The sequence below is a fragment of the Harpia harpyja genome, chromosome 14 (genome assembly GCF_026419915.1).
Source record: "Harpia harpyja isolate bHarHar1 chromosome 14, bHarHar1 primary haplotype, whole genome shotgun sequence".
Classification (NCBI taxonomy): Eukaryota; Metazoa; Chordata; class Aves; order Accipitriformes; family Accipitridae; genus Harpia; species Harpia harpyja.
Window position 1 is genome coordinate 37713676 of NC_068953.1, and position 19195 is coordinate 37732870.

At 61.5% G+C, this 19195-nt stretch overlaps 2 protein-coding genes across 2 annotated transcripts; one reads left to right on the forward strand and one right to left on the reverse strand.

Moving 5' to 3' along the window:
- The first annotated feature begins 1163 nt into the window (after window positions 1–1163).
- On the forward strand, window positions 1164–6748 carry LOC128150663 (zona pellucida sperm-binding protein 3-like). The gene is made up of 11 exons (XM_052807024.1): window positions 1164–1547; window positions 2007–2125; window positions 2215–2318; window positions 2524–2701; window positions 2786–2906; window positions 3001–3092; window positions 3247–3383; window positions 3460–3549; window positions 3623–3743; window positions 4353–4602; window positions 6143–6748. Exons 1-11 carry the CDS (start codon window positions 1179–1181, stop codon window positions 6746–6748), a joined length of 2187 nt encoding a protein of 728 aa, XP_052662984.1. The 5' UTR covers window positions 1164–1178.
- A 2321-nt stretch (window positions 6749–9069) lies between these two features.
- LOXL1 (lysyl oxidase like 1) lies at window positions 9070–18310 on the reverse strand. Its single transcript, XM_052808765.1, is given in 8 exon segments — window positions 9070–9662; window positions 10035–10150; window positions 10347–10442; window positions 10546–10702; window positions 11013–11150; window positions 12179–12287; window positions 17222–17589; window positions 17591–18310. Coding segments are annotated over 8 exon segments (1677 nt in total). The 5' UTR covers window positions 18277–18310; the 3' UTR covers window positions 9070–9655.
- Window positions 18311–19195: the final 885 nt, after the last annotated feature.

Genomic DNA, 19195 nt, shown 5'->3' on the forward strand with positions numbered 1-19195 from the left:
CAAAACTTTCTGTTTCTTTCCATTTTTCCAGAAATAGCTCAGCCGCTCCAGCTCAAACATCCAAATCAGAGGCTTTCTACTGTCGCTAAGGCTTGCCAGGGACATCCCGAAAGATGGAGGGGGATTTGGGTGTGAAACAAAGCATCTCTCGTATGGAGCCAACAGGATGCTTGCAGAGCCCTGGCAGGAAAAAAGAGTTAAAGATGCTCAAAAGAACAGACCGAAACTCCAATAATGAGGCTTGAAAACATACAGGGTTTATTTTTAAGCAGCTTTCCCTGTTCCCCAGCTGTGAGGAGCTGGGCAATGCCCAGCCCTGCTTGTGGGGGGTGGGATACAAACCGGGGTGCTGCGGCGTGGAGAAGGGAGCGATGAGTGGAGCACCTCTCTTCTAGCTGCTTCTACCTCGAGCCCATTTCCTTGAAGGCACCAAAACAAGCACAACCCAGAGAGCTGTGGAAAGGCAGCAGAGAGAAAAAAGAAAGGTTGCGGCTCTGCAGCTAATGACCTCACTGCCAAGGCTGAAACAGGGGTTGTGCGGGCCTGGCTGAGAACAGCCGTGCTCATGTCAGCAGTGAGGGCTCTCCATCAGCTGCTGCTGACGGAACATCCCGCTCCCGGCCCTGCTGAGGAGCAGGGGGACCCGTAAAGCCCCTGTTTGGGCTGGAGCTGCGAGCATATGGGCTTCTGACCCCCACCCCCAGCCCAGCACATCAGCATCCGAGCGGAAAACCAAAGTCCCAGGGGAGCCAATGGCGCCGGGCAGGGATGGTCCCCGCGGGGGAGACGGGAAGCACCCGGATTGGGATCACGGACCCTGCTCCTGTCACCTCCCCAGCAGCCTTGAAAAGCCCCTTATCACCTTATAACCTAAACAAGTCACTTTGTACCAGCCTCCCCGTCTCCAGCTTCTGCTGAGTTTTATAAACAACTTCCCCAAAGAGGCTGACGAGGATGTTTTCTCTCGCCTTGGGCAGCCCAGGAATGGGGGGTCCCAGCACCCTGGAAATGACTCGGTCGTGCCCCCCCTCTCCCTGCACCCACGAGGGCTGGCCTTTGGGTGCCATTGGTCCCCAAACGGGAGCCCAGGGGCGGACGGCTCCCGCTCCTGATGGGGATATAAAGCCTGGAAGAGCAGCCCCAGCTCTCTGTGCCGGGCTTTGCTGGAAGAAGGAGGGATGGGATCCGAAAGCGGCTTGATCTTCGCTCTTCTCTGCTGGGCGGCGGGTGAGGTGGCTGCCTACCCACCCTGGGATTTCTCCTGGGGTGACCCGGCGAGCCGGGGGATGCGGCCAGACCCCCACGCCTGGTCTTGGGTGGAGGACCCCCAATCTCGAGCCATCTCCAGCCGGCAGCCGGTGACGGTGCAGTGCCAGGAGGCTCAGCTGGTGGTGACGGTGCACAGAGACCTCTTCGGCACCGGCCGCCTGGTCAACGCGGCCGACCTGACGCTGGGGCCGGCGGCATGCAAGCATTCCTCGCTGAACCCCGCTCACAACACCGTCACCTTCACCGCCGGCCTCCACGAGTGCGGCAGCATCGTCCAGGTAAGACCTTCTCCCAGTGGTCCTTCCCCCAGTCCCGGCATCCCGCCTGGCATTCCCCCCCCTCCCAGGAGCAGCTCCGGGCTGTGGGACCGTGCACCGGGCATCCCCCGTGATGCCGGGGGATCACTGGGTGCCGGACGCAGAGCACCATTGAGGAACACCCTAGGGGAAGGATGAGTGGGTAATACCCCCAAACCAGAGAGGTTTTTCCCCAAAGCTGCTTTGCCTTTTCAGCCAGAGACACATCAACGGTGCAAAGACCCCACATCAGACCCATTTCACTCGTGTTTTGGCCCATTAGGAAGTTTAACTTGCTGAGAATGGACCGGGGCTCCCTCTCCATCCCCTTTTCCCCCATTTCTTCAGCATTTCCCAGTTGGGAAAGGATGGCTACACGGCTTGGTGGTGGTGGGAGGTGGGGTGGCCTCGCCGCTGGCCTCTCACCGCTTTTCTGCCCAGATCACACCGGATTCCCTCATCTACCGCACGCTCCTCAACTACGACCCCAGCCCCGCCAGCAACCCTGTCATCATCCGCAGCAACCCCGCTGTCATCCCCATCGAGTGCCACTACCCCAGGTGAGGCTTCCCCATCCTCGGTACCCCCCACTCCAGTCCCCAGGGGCCAGCACAGGGCTGTATCCTGATGTGCAGTGGTCCTTGCCCAGGAGGGAGAACGTGACCAGCAGCGCCATCCGACCCACCTGGGCTCCCTTCAGTTCCATGCTGTCGGCGGAGGAGAGGCTGGTGTTCTCCCTGCGCCTCATGAACGGTAGGTGGGAAGCCATCCTAAGCTGCGGACGGGGGTTTTCCATCCTTTTCCCAATGCGGGAGAGCTTGGGGAAGCCAACCTACCCCATGGCAAACACCAGCACTCCTGCTTTTGGGCTGAGCCTTGGCTCTGGGCCCACGGGAGTTGGGGACAGCCAGAGCCAACCCCCCCCCCCCGCCTTTGTCACCCCGGCGCTGCCTTGCAGAGGACTGGAGTGCCGAGAGACCCTTCACCGGTTTCCAACTGGGTGACATCCTCAACATCCAAGCAGAGGTGGGCACTGAGAGCCACGTGCCGCTGCGGTTGTTCGTGGACAGCTGCGTGGCTGCCCTGAGCCCCGGCACCGATTCCTCACCCCACTATGCCATCATCGACTTCAACGGGTAAGTCCTGGGGACCCACCGGCAGTGGCACGGGGGAGCAGAGTCCCGCTGGGATGCTGACACCCCCTCCCCGACCCACCCCAGGTGCCTGGTTGATGGGAGGTCGGACGACACCAGCTCTGCCTTCATCACTCCCCGGCCCCGAGAGGACGTGCTGCGCTTCAGGATCGACGTGTTCAGGTTCGCGGGGGACGCCAGGAACCTGGTAAGGCTGCATGTCCCCCCCCTCCGCCAGCCCCAAACCAAGCCGGTGTCCCCCACCAGTGGGTCCCCACCTCTCTCCTTTGCCCTTCCCACAGATCTACATCACTTGCCACCTGAAGGTGACCCCAGCGGACCAAGCCCCGGACCCCCTGAACAAGGCTTGCTCCTTCAACAAAGCCAGAAACACGTGAGTAGCCGCCACACCGGGATGGGGCAGGTCCCCACCAGCATCCCGCAGCCCTGGCGTGGCACGGGGATGCATCACGGACCCAGATTTGGGGGGCACAAATGCTCTGTGGGTGCTGGGGGGCTCTGATGATGATGCTCCCACCCTGCTACAGCTGGGCACCCGTGGAAGGCACCCGGGACATCTGCAGCTGCTGCGAGACGGGCAACTGCGAGTCCCCCGCTCTATCCCGGAGGCTCAACCCCCTGGAACGATGGCCCGGCCGCCGTTTCCGCCGCCACGATGCCGACAGTAAGGTCCCCACAAGGTCGGAAGGGACACGCCGGGGTTGCGGGATGAGCCCGCCTCATCGTTCCTTCCTCCCTAGGGAAAGAGGCCGAAGCCGACGTGGTCATCGGCCCCGTGCTCCTCTCGAGGGACCCGGGGCCCGTGGGAGAGCGGCGGGAGGGAGGTCAAGGTGAGTCCCCACCGGCCGTGGCCAAGGGCACGGCCCCGATGACAAGTGCTAATAGCCCCCCTTGGTTTTACAGGTGGGGTGGCGGTGTTGCCCAGCGTGGTGACAGGCCTGATCTGCGTGGTGGCCGGCGCGGGGGTGGCCGGGGCAGTGCTGGCTGTCGGCGTGGGGCGCAGGAGGTGCACCCGTGCTTCGGTGTGAGCGTGGGGCGAGAGTCAAATAAATAAAGCCTGGGAAGGACAGAGCGCGTCCGTGCTGCTCCCTCTGCGATGGCACCCTGCGGACACGCCTGGGCTGGGTGCCCTGCCAGGGAGGGAGCATCTGTCCCTGCCGTGTGGCCGTGGGGGTGCCAGAGCCCCCCAGCATTTGGGGGGGGGGGGGGTGTCCCCACATCTCCACTCGGATTTCAGCCCTCCCTGGGGCTCCGTTTTGGGAGTTGCCCCGCTCATGGGTGACACTGGGGACAATCCCCTCGCCCTAGAGGAATCCCAGCTGTGTCCCCCGGCCACCGCTCCGGGGGGGGGGGGGGGGGGGGCAGAGCAGGGTGCGGGGGGCTTCGGCTTAGCCAGGGAAGGACCACAACTCCTTCGGGAGGGCGTTTTTTGGGGGAGACCCCCCTGGAAGGGGAGAAGTGACAGTCCCGGCACCCGGCGGGAGCCCGGCGCGGCTGATGCCCCGCGGGCGGGGACCCCTCGCCTTGCCCCGCCCCCTCACGCTTCGCCCCGCCCCTCTCCCCGCCCACAAGCTCCGCCCCCCCGCGCGCTCTGTTCCCGCGGTTCCGGGCGCGGCCCCGGTTCTTCCTGCAGCGGTGGCCCCGGCTTCCCCTTCCGCTTCCGCTTCCCCTTCCCCTCGTCGGCTCCGGGTCTGCCCTTTCTGTGTGCCGGCCCCCGGGGCCGGGGCCGGAGGGCGTCCTGTGGCGAGAGCCCGGCGGGGGGGCCCGGCCCCAGGGTTTCTGCCCAGCTCCGGGGTCAGCGTTGCCCACCCCCCCCGGCCCCCCAGCACCGCGTTCGGCCCCAGCTCCCGCCCCAGGGCCTTCCTTCGGGCCCCGGCCCCGCGGTCTGTCCTTCAGCCCCGCGGTCGGGGTTTCTGCCCAGCCCCGGGGGTTTGGTCTCAGCTCCAGCCCTGCCGCGCTTCAGCTCCTGCCCCGCCGCCGGGGTCTCGGCCCCGGCCCCAGGCTCTCTCTTTCCTCTTCTGTCAGCCCCACAGGTTTGATTTCGGCTCCAGCTCTGCAGCCGGATCTACCCCGACAGTCGGTATTTTGGCTCCAGCCCTACGCGCTGTGCTTTGCCTCCGGCTCTCCAGTCGTCTTTCTGCCCCAGATCCAGCGTTTTTATTTCAGCTCCGGCTCTCAGTCATTTATTCTCCAGCCCCAGGGTCAGTATTCCCGTTCCATCCAGCTCTACAGTCAGTATTCCAGCCCTACAGTCTTTATTTCAGCTCTAACCCCAGCCCTGCAGTCTTTCAGCTCCAGCTCTACACTCCCCTCCAGCCCCACGGTCGGTATTTTAGCCCCCACCCCAGGACCTTTATTTCAGCTCCAGCCCCACAGGCAGTATTTCTGCCCAGCCCCGTGGTTTTTATTCCAGCTCCAGCTCTGCATCATGTCAGCCCCAGCCCTACAGTCTGTGTTTCGGCCCCAGCCCTGCTGTGTTTGTTTCTTCTCCAGCTGTACAATCTTTATTCCAGCCCCGGGGTCTTTATTTCAGCTCCAGCCCTGTGTCATCCCAGCCCCGGCTCTGGGGTTTTTATTCCAGCCCCAGCCCTACAGTTGTTATTCCAGCTCCAGCTCTGCAAAGTCTCCACTCCAGCTCCAGCCCCGCACTCTCGATTTCAGCCACAGCTCCAGGGTCTTTGTGTCAGCTCTGGCCCCACAGTCTGTGTTTCAGCTCCAGCCCCATACAGTGTATTTCAGAGCCAGCCCTACAGGTTTTTATTTCTGCTCCTACCCCACAGTCTCTGTTTCAGCCCCAGGGTCTCTATTCCAGCTGCAGTGACACAGTCGGTATTTCAGCTCCAGCTCTCTGGTGTCTCAGCTCCAGCCCCACGCTCTGTGTTCCTGCCTCAGCCCTAGAATCTTCACTACGGCTCATCGGTACAGTTGGTCTTTCCGCTCCAGCCCCACGCTGTGTATGTCAAAGCCAGCCCTACAGTCTTTATTTCAGCCACAGTCCTGCTACGTGTATTATTTCCCTTCCAGCCTCAGCTTCCCCCGTACAGGTTTTACGTGAGCCCCGGCCCTACAACCTTTATTCCGGCTCCAGCTCCACATCCTTCCAGCTGCAAGCTGCTCCTCTTCTCATGGCAGCGCTGGGGCTGTTGACAAGGTTGTAATTCAATCACTGTCATCACTCAAATATCAGGAGGAGCTGTCATAACTGGCCCAAGATCGCCTCGACTGGTGTGTCCTGAATCAAGCGTTGGCCCCCCCGGCCCCATTTCGCCCAGAGACTATCATCTCATTCAGTTTGGCCTAGTACATGCCAGCGTCCCGCACTTTGGGGGCAAATGTGACGGGACCCCCACCTCTGGTGAAGGTCCCACGGCCCCACCCCACTCCCCAACTCCCCCCCCCACTTTCACCCCCACCCACCCCCAGACCCCTGAGCTGGCGTTCGGGGGCTGGGAACAGGCACTCGGCCTCCGCTTCCCTGTCCCAAACAGCAGCACGGCGGCTGCTCCTGAGCCCCCAAAACACAGCCCTGAGCCCCCAGCAGCACTCGGCTCCACTCCCCAGCGCAGCCCTTCGGCTCCATGTCAGCGGCTGGGACCGGAGCCGGCTCCCCTCGAACCAATCCCGTACCGACCACCCGCGCCCCACCCTGCTTCGCTCCGTCCAATCCCAGCCCGTCCTTTCAATCCGGCCCCGCCCCGCCCTGCTCCACTCTGCCCAATCCCAGCCCGTCCTTTCAATCCGGCCCCGCCCCGCCCGGCTCCCCGGCCCCGCCACCCCCGTTCCCCGCAGGCCCCGATCCCGCCGCCGCCGCTCCGGGAGGCGCGGCCCGGCCGGAGGCGGAGGGAGCCCGGTTCCCGGGCGGCCCCTCGGAAAGCTCCCAGCGGCGCGGGGTCGCTGCGAGCTGCGGCGGTTCCCGGCTCTGGAGATCGAACGGTGACCGGGAGCGGCCTCGCTGCGGAGCCCCGACCGGGATTGAAGCGGCGGCCTCGGATTGGTGGAGCGGAGCCGGGAGGGGCGGGGCCGGATTGAAAGAACGGGCTGCGATTGGGCGGAGTGGAGCCGGCCGGTTGGTGCGGGATTGGCGGGGTCGGGCGCTGCCTCGGTGCGGGATTGGCGGGACGGGGCCGAAGGCCGTGGAGCGCGGCGCTGGGGCGGTGCTGCCGGGGCCCGGGTCCCGGCTCCCCGCGGGGGTGGGGAGGCTGGGTCGGAAATACTTTGTTGTGTTATTATAAACCTAACGTCGGTCACCATTAGACATGTAATAAAGTGTAACACGGCACAGTGAAGCTTTGCGGGGGGGCGGGGGGCTGCTTCCTCTCCGCGGGAGGGGCCCCCCTAGTTCCCAGGCTCTCCCACCCCGGCACCGGGGGGGGGGATTTGGGGAGCTGGGAGTTGGGGAGTGGGGTGGGGCCGTGGGACCCTCGCCGGAGGTGGGGGGTCCCGTCACATTTGCCCCCAAAGTGCGGGACGCTGGCATGTACCAGGCCAAACTCAGTGTCTGAGATGATAGTCTCTGGGCGAAATGGGGCCGGGGGGGCCAACACTTGATTCAGGACACACCAGTCGAGGCGATTTTGGGCCAGTTATGACAGCTCCTCCTGATATTTGAGTGATGACAGTGATTGAATTACAACCTTGTCAACAGCCCCAGCGCTGCCATGAGAAGAGGAGCAGCTTGCAGCTGGAAGGATGTGGAGCTGGAGCCGGAATAAAGGTTGTAGGGCCGGGGCTCACGTAAAACCTGTACGGGGGGAGCTGAGGCTGGAAGGGAAATACACATAGCGGGACTGTGGCTGAAATAAAGACTGTAGGGCTGGCTCTGACATACACAGCGTGGGGCTGGAGCTGACACGACATGGAGCTGGAGCGGAAAGACCGACTGTGCCGACGGAGCCGGAGTAAAGATTGTGGGGCTGGGGCAGGAACACGGAGCGTGGGGCTGGAGCTGAGACACCAGAGAGCTGGAGCTGAAATACCGACTGTGTTGCCGCAGCTGGAATAGAGACCCTGGGGCTGAAACAGAGACTGCGGGGCAGGAGCAGATATAAAAACCTGTAGGGCTGGCTCTGAAATACACAGCATGGGGCTGGAGCTGAAATGAAGGCCCTGGAGCTGCGGCTGAAATTGAGAGTGTGGGGCAGGAGTGGAGATGTTGCAGAGCTGGAGCTGGAATAACAACTGTAGGGCTGGGGCTGAAATTGCAGAGAGCTGGGGCCGAGATATACACAGTGGGGCTGCAATAAAAACCCCAGAGCTGGGGCTGGGATGGCACGGGTCTGGAGCTGAAATAAAGACCCTGGGGCTGAAATAAAGATTGTACAGCTAGAGAAGAAATAAACACAGCAGGGCTGGGTCTGAAACACAGACCGTGGGGCTGGAGCTGGAGCTGAAATAAAGACCCTGGGGCTGGAGGGGAAAGAATGCAGGGCTGGAGCTGGACTAAAAACCACGGGGCTGGGCAGAAATACCGACTGTGGGGCTGAAGGACAGACCGCGGGGCTGGGGCTCGAAGGAATGCCCTGGGGCGGGAGCTGGGGCCGAACGCGGTGCTGGGGGGCCGGGGAGGGGGGCAACGCTGACCCCGGAGCTGGGCAGAAACCCCGGGGCCGGGGCCGGGCCCCCCCCGCCGGGCTCTCGCCACGGGACCCCCTCCGGCCCCGGCCCCACTCACCGTCGCCGCCGAGGTCCTCCGGGGCGGCTGCAACGAGAGACGGCTGCTCCGGGCGGGGAAGCCGAAGCCGAAGCCGAAGCCGAAGCCGAAGCCGAAGCGGGAGGAGCCGGAGCAACGCTCGGAACCAACCCCAATGCGCGAACGCGAGGGGCGGAGCTTAAATGGGCGGGGCGAGAAGGGGCGGCTCCATGGGGCGGGGCGCGGAAACAGCGGGGCCGGAGCGTGGGGAAAGGGGCGGGGCGGGCGGGAGCGGCTGGGGACGTGGGCCACGAGTGGGGAGCGGGAGCTGGCGATGGGGGACAGGAGGTGTGGGGGACGTGGCCGGGGGAGCAGGATCTGGTGGCAGGGCTGTGGCTCCCAAAGCGCAAAGGATGCCACCGAGAGGGTGGCTGTGTCCCACACCCCCTCTCCCCACTCAGGGCAGGGAGCGAGGAATAATTGGGGCATCTCGGGGAGTACCTCCTTCCCGCCCCCGCCACGTGTTGTGGCCTTTGCTCCCCAGCATCCAGGATTAAAGGACAACAGGAAAAAGCCAACAGCTTTCCCTTAGGGTGCCCCTCCGGAGAGATCCCCATCCCACTGGTGGCCCGAGGACATCCCGGGACATCCCTCGGGCGGCTGTCGCGGTGGCACGATGCCCGTTGTCCTGGCACTGCGGCCTCAGTTAAACAGTGAACCCTCAAAAGCAACGTGTTTTAATGATTTCTGGTTTTAAAGCTTGTGAAAATAATAATAATATTAATAATAAAAATAATAATAAACCAAGACTTCCAGTCATCTCAAGGACTCCCTCCCTATTTTTAAAAGTGGAACAGATCCCAGCCAGGGCAGCAGCTCCAAATCCGGGCTGTCTTCTCCCCCCCCCGGGGAGGCGGCATTGCTGGAGACCACCCCCCCCCCCAAAAAATGCTGAAGGGGTTAACGACTACAGAGCTCTCTATTGCTAATATGCGATTTACATCATTTATACAGCATTTATGGGCCCCTGCCTTTATTCCAGCTAAAACTCAGCATCGGTTTCCCTTAGGAAATGGAAAAAAAAAATGAAGGTTAAAGAAAAGTTAAGTATAAAAAAATATTTCAAAGAGTCATTCTCGCTTCCCCTCCTTTTAACGTGAAGAAATGGGGGGGGGGGCTTGGGGGGGGTCTCAAGGAGCTGCTGATGGGCTCCGGGGTCTCCGGTGGGACAGAGGAGCCAGCTCAGGCACTTTCTCGCGAGGGGGACAGAGGCTGGGGCAGGTGATGTCCCTCTGGCCCTGCTCCCATCAAGATCTGAAAGAAGACAAAAAAAAAACCCAAAACCAAAAACAACCCAGGATTTGAGAAATGCGCTTAGGAAGACATTCAAAAAAGTTATTTCAAAGGCGGCAGGGGGGTTCTTTTGAAAGTCAGCTTCATTATTCCCTGGAATAACAAGGAAATTCAATATAAATACTCAAAAGGGAGCGAGACACCAGCCCCCAGCTCCACCGCTGGCCAAATCCAGCTTTTTTTTTGATGCTTGCAGAGAAAACCCAAATGAAAGGGAGAAAAAAAAGGAATTACACTACTCAGGTCCGACCCTTATCTCTAGTTTTTTTGATGGCCAAGGGAAGAACAGAGAAGGAGAGATGGACAGAGAAGGACAGAAGGACATCTCCTTACTGGGAAATCTTGCAGTTTGTCGTGGCGACGTAGCGTCCGGTGTAATGGATGTTGCACCTCACCACGTTGTTGGTGAAGTCTGACTCCAGGACGATGTATTTGGGGTTCACTTGAACCTAAAAATGGGGGAAAGGGAAGGAAAAGCACCCCCAAAAATTACTAAGAAGAGGGACGAGCAGCGCCTAAACCTGTGTTAAAGGGATGGCACAAAAAAAAGTGGGTGGTCCCGAACCCGATGGTTAAGAGGATCCCAAGCCGCCCCCAAATCGGTAATGTTTGCCCCTAAAAATCTCCCCCAACGACCCTGGCCACCTTTAAGACGTAATTCCCCGGCTGCACGTCCGTTATATCGATCCACTGGCAGTCGATGTCGGCGTTGTAGGTGTCGTAGCAGCCCGGGCTCAAGCCCTGCGGGGAGAAAAGGGGGTTCAGGGTATGCTGGGGGGGGGGGGGGGGGGGGGCGAGTGAACCCTGAGGAGCCCTTCAAGCATCCTCCCCCCCGCAAAGGCACCTGGGTGTGGGCCGTGCAGGCGTAACGCTTCAGGTTGCCGAAATCACAGGTGGTGTCCTCCAGGCAGAAGCTCGCCTTGTGGCCCTCGGCCACCTTCCTCCCCGTGGTGGCATCCAGCAGGTCGTAGTGGCTGAACTCATCCATGCTGTGGTAGTGCCTGGGGACAGGGGGAGGGACGACGACAGAGTCAGGGTGACCCCCCAAATGGTGCCGTCCCCTCCCCAGATGTGATTCTGGGGGCTGCCCATCAACGTGGGTCCACACCGGCTTGCCAGCTCCCTCTTTGGGGACATTAATTGCAGGAGCTTGGTGGCTTTAGGGACAAAGAGGGGAAGCAAGGTAAGACCCCCCCCCCCCCCCGCCCCAGGCTCTCAAAGCAAAGCCACAAAAAGGGGGAAACGCCATTAAAAAAGCCTTAAAACTGCCATGAAAAGGAGGGCTGATGGAGGGGAAGTGGGGACACTCACTGGTGGCAACTGTGCCATTCCCAGCTGTGCCGGGGCCGGCTGGGCAGAAAGTCGGCCGTGCCCTGGTTCTTCACCCGCTGGGGAAACCGCAGGAGCACCCGCACGTCGTAGTCGGTGGCTTCGGCGGTGTAGGCGGTGCTGGGGACATCAAGGAAGGTCAATGACAACATCCACCCCCCCCAGCCCTCGGCCCCAGCTCCGGCAGGTTCAGCCCTGGCACCCCTGGGGAGGCAAATCCCCAGCAATCGCCTCTGTAGGGAGAGTTTTCTCCGCGGAAAAGGAAATGATGAAAAAAGAAGAGGGAGAGGAGAGAAGGTTCCCTGCCCTGCAGCACCTGCCAGACCCTTCCTTTGTGCTTTGCTTTGCTCTTCGCTTTGCCCTTTCCTTTCCCCTTCCCTCTTCTCTTCTCTTCTCCTCTCCTTCATCCTTCTTCCCCTTCCCTTCCCCTTTCTGCTTCCCTTTACCCTTTCTTGCTCCTTTCCTTCATCTTTTTCCTCCTTCCCCTTCCTTCTTCCTTTTCCCATTCTTTCCTCCATCCTTCTCCTCCTTCCCTCTTCCCTCTCCTTCCCTTTCCCCTTTCCTTCTCTCCTCCACCCTTCTTCTCCTTCCCCTTCCCTTTCCCATTTCCTCTTCGCTTTGCTTTTCCCTTCCCTTCTCTCCTCCTTTCTTTTCCTTCACCCTCCTTCCCTCTCCCCCTTCCTCTTCCCTACCCTTCCCTTTCCCTTTCCTTCTCTCCTCCATCCTTTTCCTTCATCCTTCTCCTTCTTCCCCACCCCTCTTCCCTTTCCCCTTTCCTATCCTTCACTTCCCTTTCCCCTTTCCTTCTCCTCTTCTCCACCCTTCTCCTCCTTCCCCTTTCCTCTTCCCTACCCTTCCCTTTCCTCTTTCCTTCTCCTCTCCTCCATCCTTCTCTTTCATCCTTCTCCTCCATCCTTCTCTTTCATCCTTCTCCTCCTTCCCCTTTCCACTTCCCTATCCTTCGCTTCCCCTTTCCTCTTCCCTAGCCTTCCCTTCCCTTTCCCCTTTCCTTCCCCCTCCTCCATCCTCCTCCTCCACCAGCACATCCCCCATTCCTCCCCATCTCCCCCTCACCCCAGGATGCCCCTGTCTCCCCCCGTGTCCCCATCTCCCCCTGGCCCCAAGGACGCAACCGTGGCTGCTCCTACCTGGCCAGGCACTTCTCCTCGGCCGCGCAGCGCAGCGAGTACAGGTGAGCTCGCTGCACGTAGGTGGACGCTTGCACGTAGTTGGGGTCTGGCACCAAGTCGGGGAGACCTGCCAGGAGGACGGGGACAGCCCTGAGGACAGGGACAAGGCTTGGGGACAAGGCTTGGGGACGCAGCGGTGCCCTCCTGGAAGCAGCCAGCCCCGACCTCCTGGGGAAGTTTTGCTTCGGTCACCACCATGTTTTTTTCATTTGAAGCTGCAGACGGAAAATCCTCCCTTCCCCTCCCCTTCCCCCCCCACCCCGGGTTCCTGCTGGCAAATCCCAATCCTCCATTTTCCTACAGCGGGATTGCTCAACTCGTCCTCCTGGAAGCGATTACACCCAGCCCTGGCCGGCCGCCCTGCGAGGGGCTATTGGGGTCCCCCCGAGCCCCCGGACTCCCACCCCTGTGGCAGCCAGGAACGGGGGGTGACAAGAGCCCCCAAAAAGGGGGGTTCCTATTTCCTGCCCTGTTTCCTGTTTTTCACCCCAAAACAGGGGTGAGAGTGGGGGCTCTGCTGACCCCAGCCCCCCCCCCCCCCCCAAGCCTTTAGGCCTCCTCTCCTTCAATTCCTGATGTCACCCCGTGCTTGGGGCCAAGCCAGAGCAGGCTGCGGACAGACAGACAGACAGACAGACAGACAGACACAGGGATGGGCGGGGGCTGCCTCGCTTTCCAAAAGCATTACGGAGCCCAGCTGGAGCCAGCGCTTCCCCCCCCCAGCAACGCCCTTTCACACCCCCCCTTCCCAAAGGCTCCTCTGGGACCAGCGGCCCAGAAAGCATCCTTACATCTGCCCCTCAAGAAGGACCGGGATGGGAGGGGACGGTCCCCAGGCGCTCCGTTCCTCAGTTTCCCTTCTCACAGCCCTCTGCAAAGCCAAGCCCTGCTCCGCAAAAACCTCTGCTTAGCATCTCTCCTCCCTGCGAGCTCGCCGGCCTGTCCCCATCCCCATCCTCGTCCCTGTCCCCATCCCCATCCTCATTCCCATCCCCATCCCCATCTTCATCCCCATCCTTGTCCTTGTCCCCATCCTCATCCCCATCTTCAACCCTATCTTCATCCCCATCTTCGCCTACATCCTCATCCCCATCCCCATCCCCATCCTCACCCTTCATCCACACCCTCACCCCCTTACCCGTCCCCATCCCCATCTTCATGCCCATCCCCATCCTCATCCCCGTCCCCACCTTCATCCCCATCTTCATCTCCATCCTCATCCCCATCCCCTTTCAAGGGACCCAGGGGCTCCAGCCACATCAGCTCCTCCCTTTGCACCCAGACACTTGCCAGCACGTTTCCCTTTTTTCCCCTCCTATATCTTTATCCCTATTTTCCCTTTTTTCCACGGGCAAAAAGAACAATGCCTTCTTGTTTCTTGGCCTGCCTTCCCTCGAGGGATCACGTCACTCCATTGGAGCTCGTTTCCTGCCCCGCTTTGCTTGGTCATCGCTGCTGATGTAATACCCGGGGGGGGGGCGCGCACACCAGGGGAGAAAATTGGGAGAGCTTGGAAAGACTTCCCCCCCACCTTAAAAAAATTAATAATAAAAAAAGTGATGGAGAAAGACCCCTGGGCCCCGTCCCACTCGCAAGAGGAACATTTGTCATCATTTATAAACCAGCTTTTCCTCCCCGCTGTTGTTTATAATAAATTCTTGGACGCTCCGGAGAGAAACCCGACTCCTTTACCAACGGGGAGTTTTATTTTCCCCCCATGACGGAGCTCGCCCTGGATGGCCCCGTTGTTATTGTAGGGTCTCACGCCTGGTTTTCGGCTCAGGCCCGGCAGCAAAGGGTCAGACCACAAGCGCCGGCATCGCTGGGGTTAATAGGATGGCAGGATCCGGCCTCACCACCCTCCAAATGTCCCCTTATCACAGCAGGGCACTGAACTGTCCCCATCAGGGGCTGGCCAAATCCTGATCCTTTTTGATGAGCCAGCACTTTTTCACCTCCTGCAAGTCAGGGGGCCTGGCAGCCCCCCGCTATTGCCTCCAAAAAGGGACAACCACAGCAAGAAAATGTTTGTTTTTCCTCCTCCGCCCCTCAGCCTGCCCCGGGGAGCTGCCAGAGAAGATTTCCTTCTTATTCACCATGAAAATTAGAATAATAAAAAAAGGCAGGCCTGCTCCCCGCCGTGCTGTTTGTGCAGGTGTGCCGGGCTTAGCCGAAAAATCCCAGCTCCAGCAGTTTTCCGAGAGGGTGGCTGCTTTGCCTCCCTGTGCCCGGCAAGTTCCCGGCCCTGGAGATGCAGGGACCACCGACGGGGGGTGGCTGTGAGCAGTGGGGATGGGGACTTGGGGACACCCCCGAGCGACCGAGACACACCCCTTCGTCCCTCCATCCCATCCCTGCGGCATCCCTCCTCCAGCACCTCCCGGTGCACCCCTTCATCCCCCCCATCCCAGCCCCACTGAATCTTCTCCCAATCCCCGGTTGGTTGTTAAATGCCTTAAGATAGCAAGAAAATCAACCCAAACCCATCCCCAAGCCCACAAAAGGGAGACTTTCCCAGCGAGAGTGTCAACTCCTGGCTCAGGTGCCCCATCCGTGGGTGATGGCATCCTCAGGAGCCACCACGAGTCAAGCTTAGTGGGTACCGAAATCCCCATCACCCCGTGGGATTTCCAAAACCCGCTCCCATTCAAAAACCAACCCAGGGCGACCCGTTCACACGAGGGAAAGGCAAAAAAACCCTGCTGGAGATGGAGGAAAGCAGAGAGGAGGGGTCTGGGGAGGGGTGAGGGTGAGGAAGCCCCTGAAGATGCCTCCTGGGGAGTGGTCAAAAGCAGGGAGCACCGGTAAGACCCGGCGCCTCAGTTGAACCCCACGAGGAGGGGTGGGCTATCTGTCCCCACGGCTTAGATGCCACGTGGGCTTGGATTTCACCAGCCATGACCTCCTTTGCATGAGATGACTCGGCTCCTGAGCGAGACTTGGGTGACGCTCACGTCTTCTGCAGCGGTCGTGAGCAGGAGACGTGAAGACTTTTGGTGTCTCCTCCCCATCTCCTTGCCAAAGCCCGGTCTGCTGCATTTAGCCCCTTCCCTTGACCAAGCCACATGAGAAGATCCTCTCCCACCTCTGCCATGGCCTGGCCACCTATAGATTTAGGGCTGGAAACTAATTCAGCTCTCACCTTCTAAGATGTCTTCTTTGGCTGGTTTGGATGGAGGGAGGCGGACGACCCCCAATGCTCACGCAAGCCCCAGTAAACCCCCTCATAAAAGCCGGTGGGATCTAATTGCTTAATTAACCCCCCAGGTGCCCCAGCAAGGGGCTGGGAATGCCGAGCATTCCTGGCGGAGCCGGCCGGGATTAGGAGGCTCTTAAAGAGCTTAGGCGCATAATTAACATCTGATTCGGCTTTATAAAGTGTTTTGACCAATTAAGAAACCTGCCTGAAGGGTGGCCCTGCAGGTGACAGGCTTGGAGGTTTTTTTAGTGACCCCCAGGGAGGTGACAGCTTTCCCCAAACAAAGCTTGGCTGGAGAGAGCAGCAGGTGACCCAGAGGAGAGGCCAGGCAGTGGGGTGGCCCCAGAGAGCCACATCCCTGGACTGGTCAGATGATCTTTAGTCCCTTCTTTAGATTCATTAAGGAAAAATGTGAAGAAGGAGGCTGGGGGCTTCTGCACCGAGAGGTGGGTGTCCCGTTGCTGGGCTCATTGGCCAACGAGGGTTGTCCACCCACCCATGAGCACCCCGATCCCCCTGGCAGAGCCGCAGCACCTCCACCTCCTGCCCGAGCTTCCAGGGATCCTTGAAGGACACAGCCTTTGCCAACAGGGAGAAGATAAGCTTGGCAGGCATCTTCGCACTTCCCTCTGTCGCCTCGGGACATCTGCAGGGCAGCCGTCCCCAGGCACCCCTCCCCGGAGCCACGGGACCGCTGGCATCCCTCATCCCTGCATCCCTCATCCTTGCATCCCTTGCCCCCCGCATCCCTTGCCCGGCAGGAGCGGCTGCTCCCGTCGAGGCAGTGGGAGATCCGGAGGAAGATCCTCTCCGCGCAAACCCTGTCCCCAAGCTCTTTCGCACACATCTTCAGCAGGGCCAGCCGGACCTCGGCCTGACCCAGCCCGGCTGCTCTCGCTGTGTTTACTCGCTCACACGCAATGGGGCAGGGCTGGGATGAACGCTTCCCCCAGTACAAACCCTCTGGGATGGGTTTTTCCCAGAAACCAAGGACGGGGCTGGATGGGTTATGGGGTCAGACAGGTCAGAGGCTCCAGCTGAGATGGCTTTCCCGAGGGACAGGCAGGGAACAGATCCCCCAGGCTGCTGCTCCTCACGCCCTCCAGCCTTGCTTCCAATTTCACCACGGAGCAAAAACACTCTCAGCAAGCCTCAGCCAAAAGCCACAGGATTTCATCAGGATTGGGGTCAGTAGGACGTGAAACGACGGCGTCCCTGCTGCGACCTTGGTCCCCTGCTGCGGCCGGCACGGGGCGGGCAATGGGGGTGATCGGCCCCGGGTGAGGCAGCGCAGATCCACCCGTAAACCAAGAGTGCCCCGGCACAGGGCACACGGCCGGGACGACCCGGGACACGGCACCGTCCTACCCCAGGAGCACAGCGTGCCCCGCAACCCACAGCACGCAGCCACCCCGTGCCGGCAGGATGACCGAGGATGTGGCACAGGCGCACCCCACAAATACAGGATGACCTGGGACATGGCACAGACCCACCCCAAGTTCAGACCCCGCTGGGACTTGCTCCTTCACCCCCTTTCCCTTTCCCCTCTCTTTTTCACACTTTCAAACATCGTTCCCAAAACACGGAGGGTCTCCAACAGCCCCTCGGTGGCCCCTCGGTGGCCGCCCGGCCGCATTTGTCCCCATAGCACCGGGGCAGCATCCTGGGAGAGCGACTGGCACCAGACGTGGGTGCGGAGGGCTCTGCCCTCGGGGATGCCTTCTGCCCGGGCGACGAAGCACCCAGGGCACCGTCCCACCCCGGGGAGCTGCCACCCGCCCCAGGGTAGCCCCCAGACTCACCCCGTCCGCCGTGGCTGGGCCTGTAGACGCTGCCCACGCTGACCCGTGCTTGGCTATCAGGGACGGCTTGCGGCATTTCGGGGCTCCTGGCGGGCAGGTAGGGCTCGGGGCGAGGAACCCCGTAAGGTTCCGGCGCCCGAAAAGGCGGCTGCGGCTCGTAGGGCGGGTACTGGCCCCCGTACCCCGTCCCGGTGGGAGCTTGTAGGTTATCCGCCGACGCGACGCCGTGGCCGGTGGGTTGCCGGTTGGCGTACGAGTCCGGGCCGCCCTGCTCCGGCGAGCCCCCCGCGTCGTGGTACAAGCTATGGGAGTACCGGCGGTCCAGCCCGTCGACCGGTTGAGGGGCGGCGGGCACGTAGGGGCGTTCGGCCCGCCGGGTAGTAACCCTGGGCTCTGTAGGGGCTCTGCTCCTCCCCGTAGTCCTCGTAGCGTGCCCGGGCTTGGAAGGGGTACACCACGCTGGCGCCCGCCGCCGCTGAAGCCACGGCCGCCCCGCCGGCACCCCGGTAATAGGTGTACGCCTCGTCGTACGCCCGGGGCGCCTCGTAGGGCTCGTATTGGGGGGCGAAGGGGAACTGGGGGTACGCCGGCTGCCCGACGGAGGCGTAGGCGAAGGACGAGGAGGAGGAGGACGAGGAGGAGGAAGGTTGGCGCGAGCGGCCGGCGGGCCGTACCCGTTGCGAAGCGGTACTGTCGCCCACCGGTCCCTCCCGCCAATTTTCGGGCACCTGCCCGAAACCGAAGGGATGCCTCGTCTGCCCCCGCACCGTCTCGGAGCCCGGCCGCGGCGGTACCACCGGTGCCTGCCGCCGAACGTTGCCCGTTCCTCCGCTCATCGCTCCCGCCAACAACAACCGGTTCCCTCCGGGTCTCTCTTGCCCGGCCGGGACGTACTCGGCGCCGGTATTAAGCAAGCTGTAAACGCGGCCGTTGTTCTCCCATTGGATCAGCTGCCTCCAAGGCTGCCCGCCGCCTGCCTGCTCCTGCCCGCCCGCCAGCAGGCAGAGCCCGCAACCCAGCGCTGCCCACAACCCCCAAGCTCCCCCCGGTTCCATCCCGCTAGCCGTTTCGCCGCTTCCCCCCCAGCCCCGGTGGAGCGGCTCCCCTCCCGGGGCGGGCGGAGCGGCCGCGCTCCCCGGCGGCGGCGGCGGCGGCGGCGGCGGCGGCGGAGGGAAGCGGGGAGGCGGCGGGGGAGCGAGCGCCGCCGCCGCCGCCGCCGCCGCCGCCGGGTCCTAAGGACCGCCTCCGGGTCGGATCCTGCCCTCCGGGAGCCGGGAGGAAGGGCCGCAGGGTGCTGCCTTGCCGGCGAAACGCATCCCCTCGGGATATTAAAAAAAAAAAACCAAAACCAAACCCACAACAAACCCTGAAATTTCACATCGTGAGGCTTTTTATCGCGCTTGACGCCGCGTTACGTGCGCGCCTTCGATATTCGGGTTGAGTTCTCCGGGGTTTGGTGTTAGGCGCTGGACTCGAAATAGGGGTCGGGCTCGTGGGGAGCATTGGTGGGGCAACGTGATGCAATCCTGCCCCACGCCGCTGCTCGGAAGGACCCCGGTGTTCCCCAAAGGAACGCAAATTCACACCACTGACTGTCCCACGGGGAGGCCCGGGTACCAGGGTGAGGGCCTAGACAAGCACCTTCACTCCCTCACTAAAGCTTGCAGTAGGTTTCAAAGGAGAAACTGTGCCAAAACCCCAGAACTTTCCCCCAGAATTTGTCTCTCTGTGACAATTGGGGGGGGTGGTTCCCTTGGTATTGCATCCCAAACGAGGACGGATCCCGCACAAAACATTTCTAACAATCTCCAGGAAGGAATAAAACTGGTGACCGGGTGGTAACTCAGGGCTGGAAATATTAAACAAAAAGGGGGGAGCTAATCCGGGGGGACCCCAACCCCGCTGCGGGCCGTGCAAACCCTGAATCCTTTATCACACCGGGGCCATCGCCCTGGCTCGCTCCCCCGCAGCACC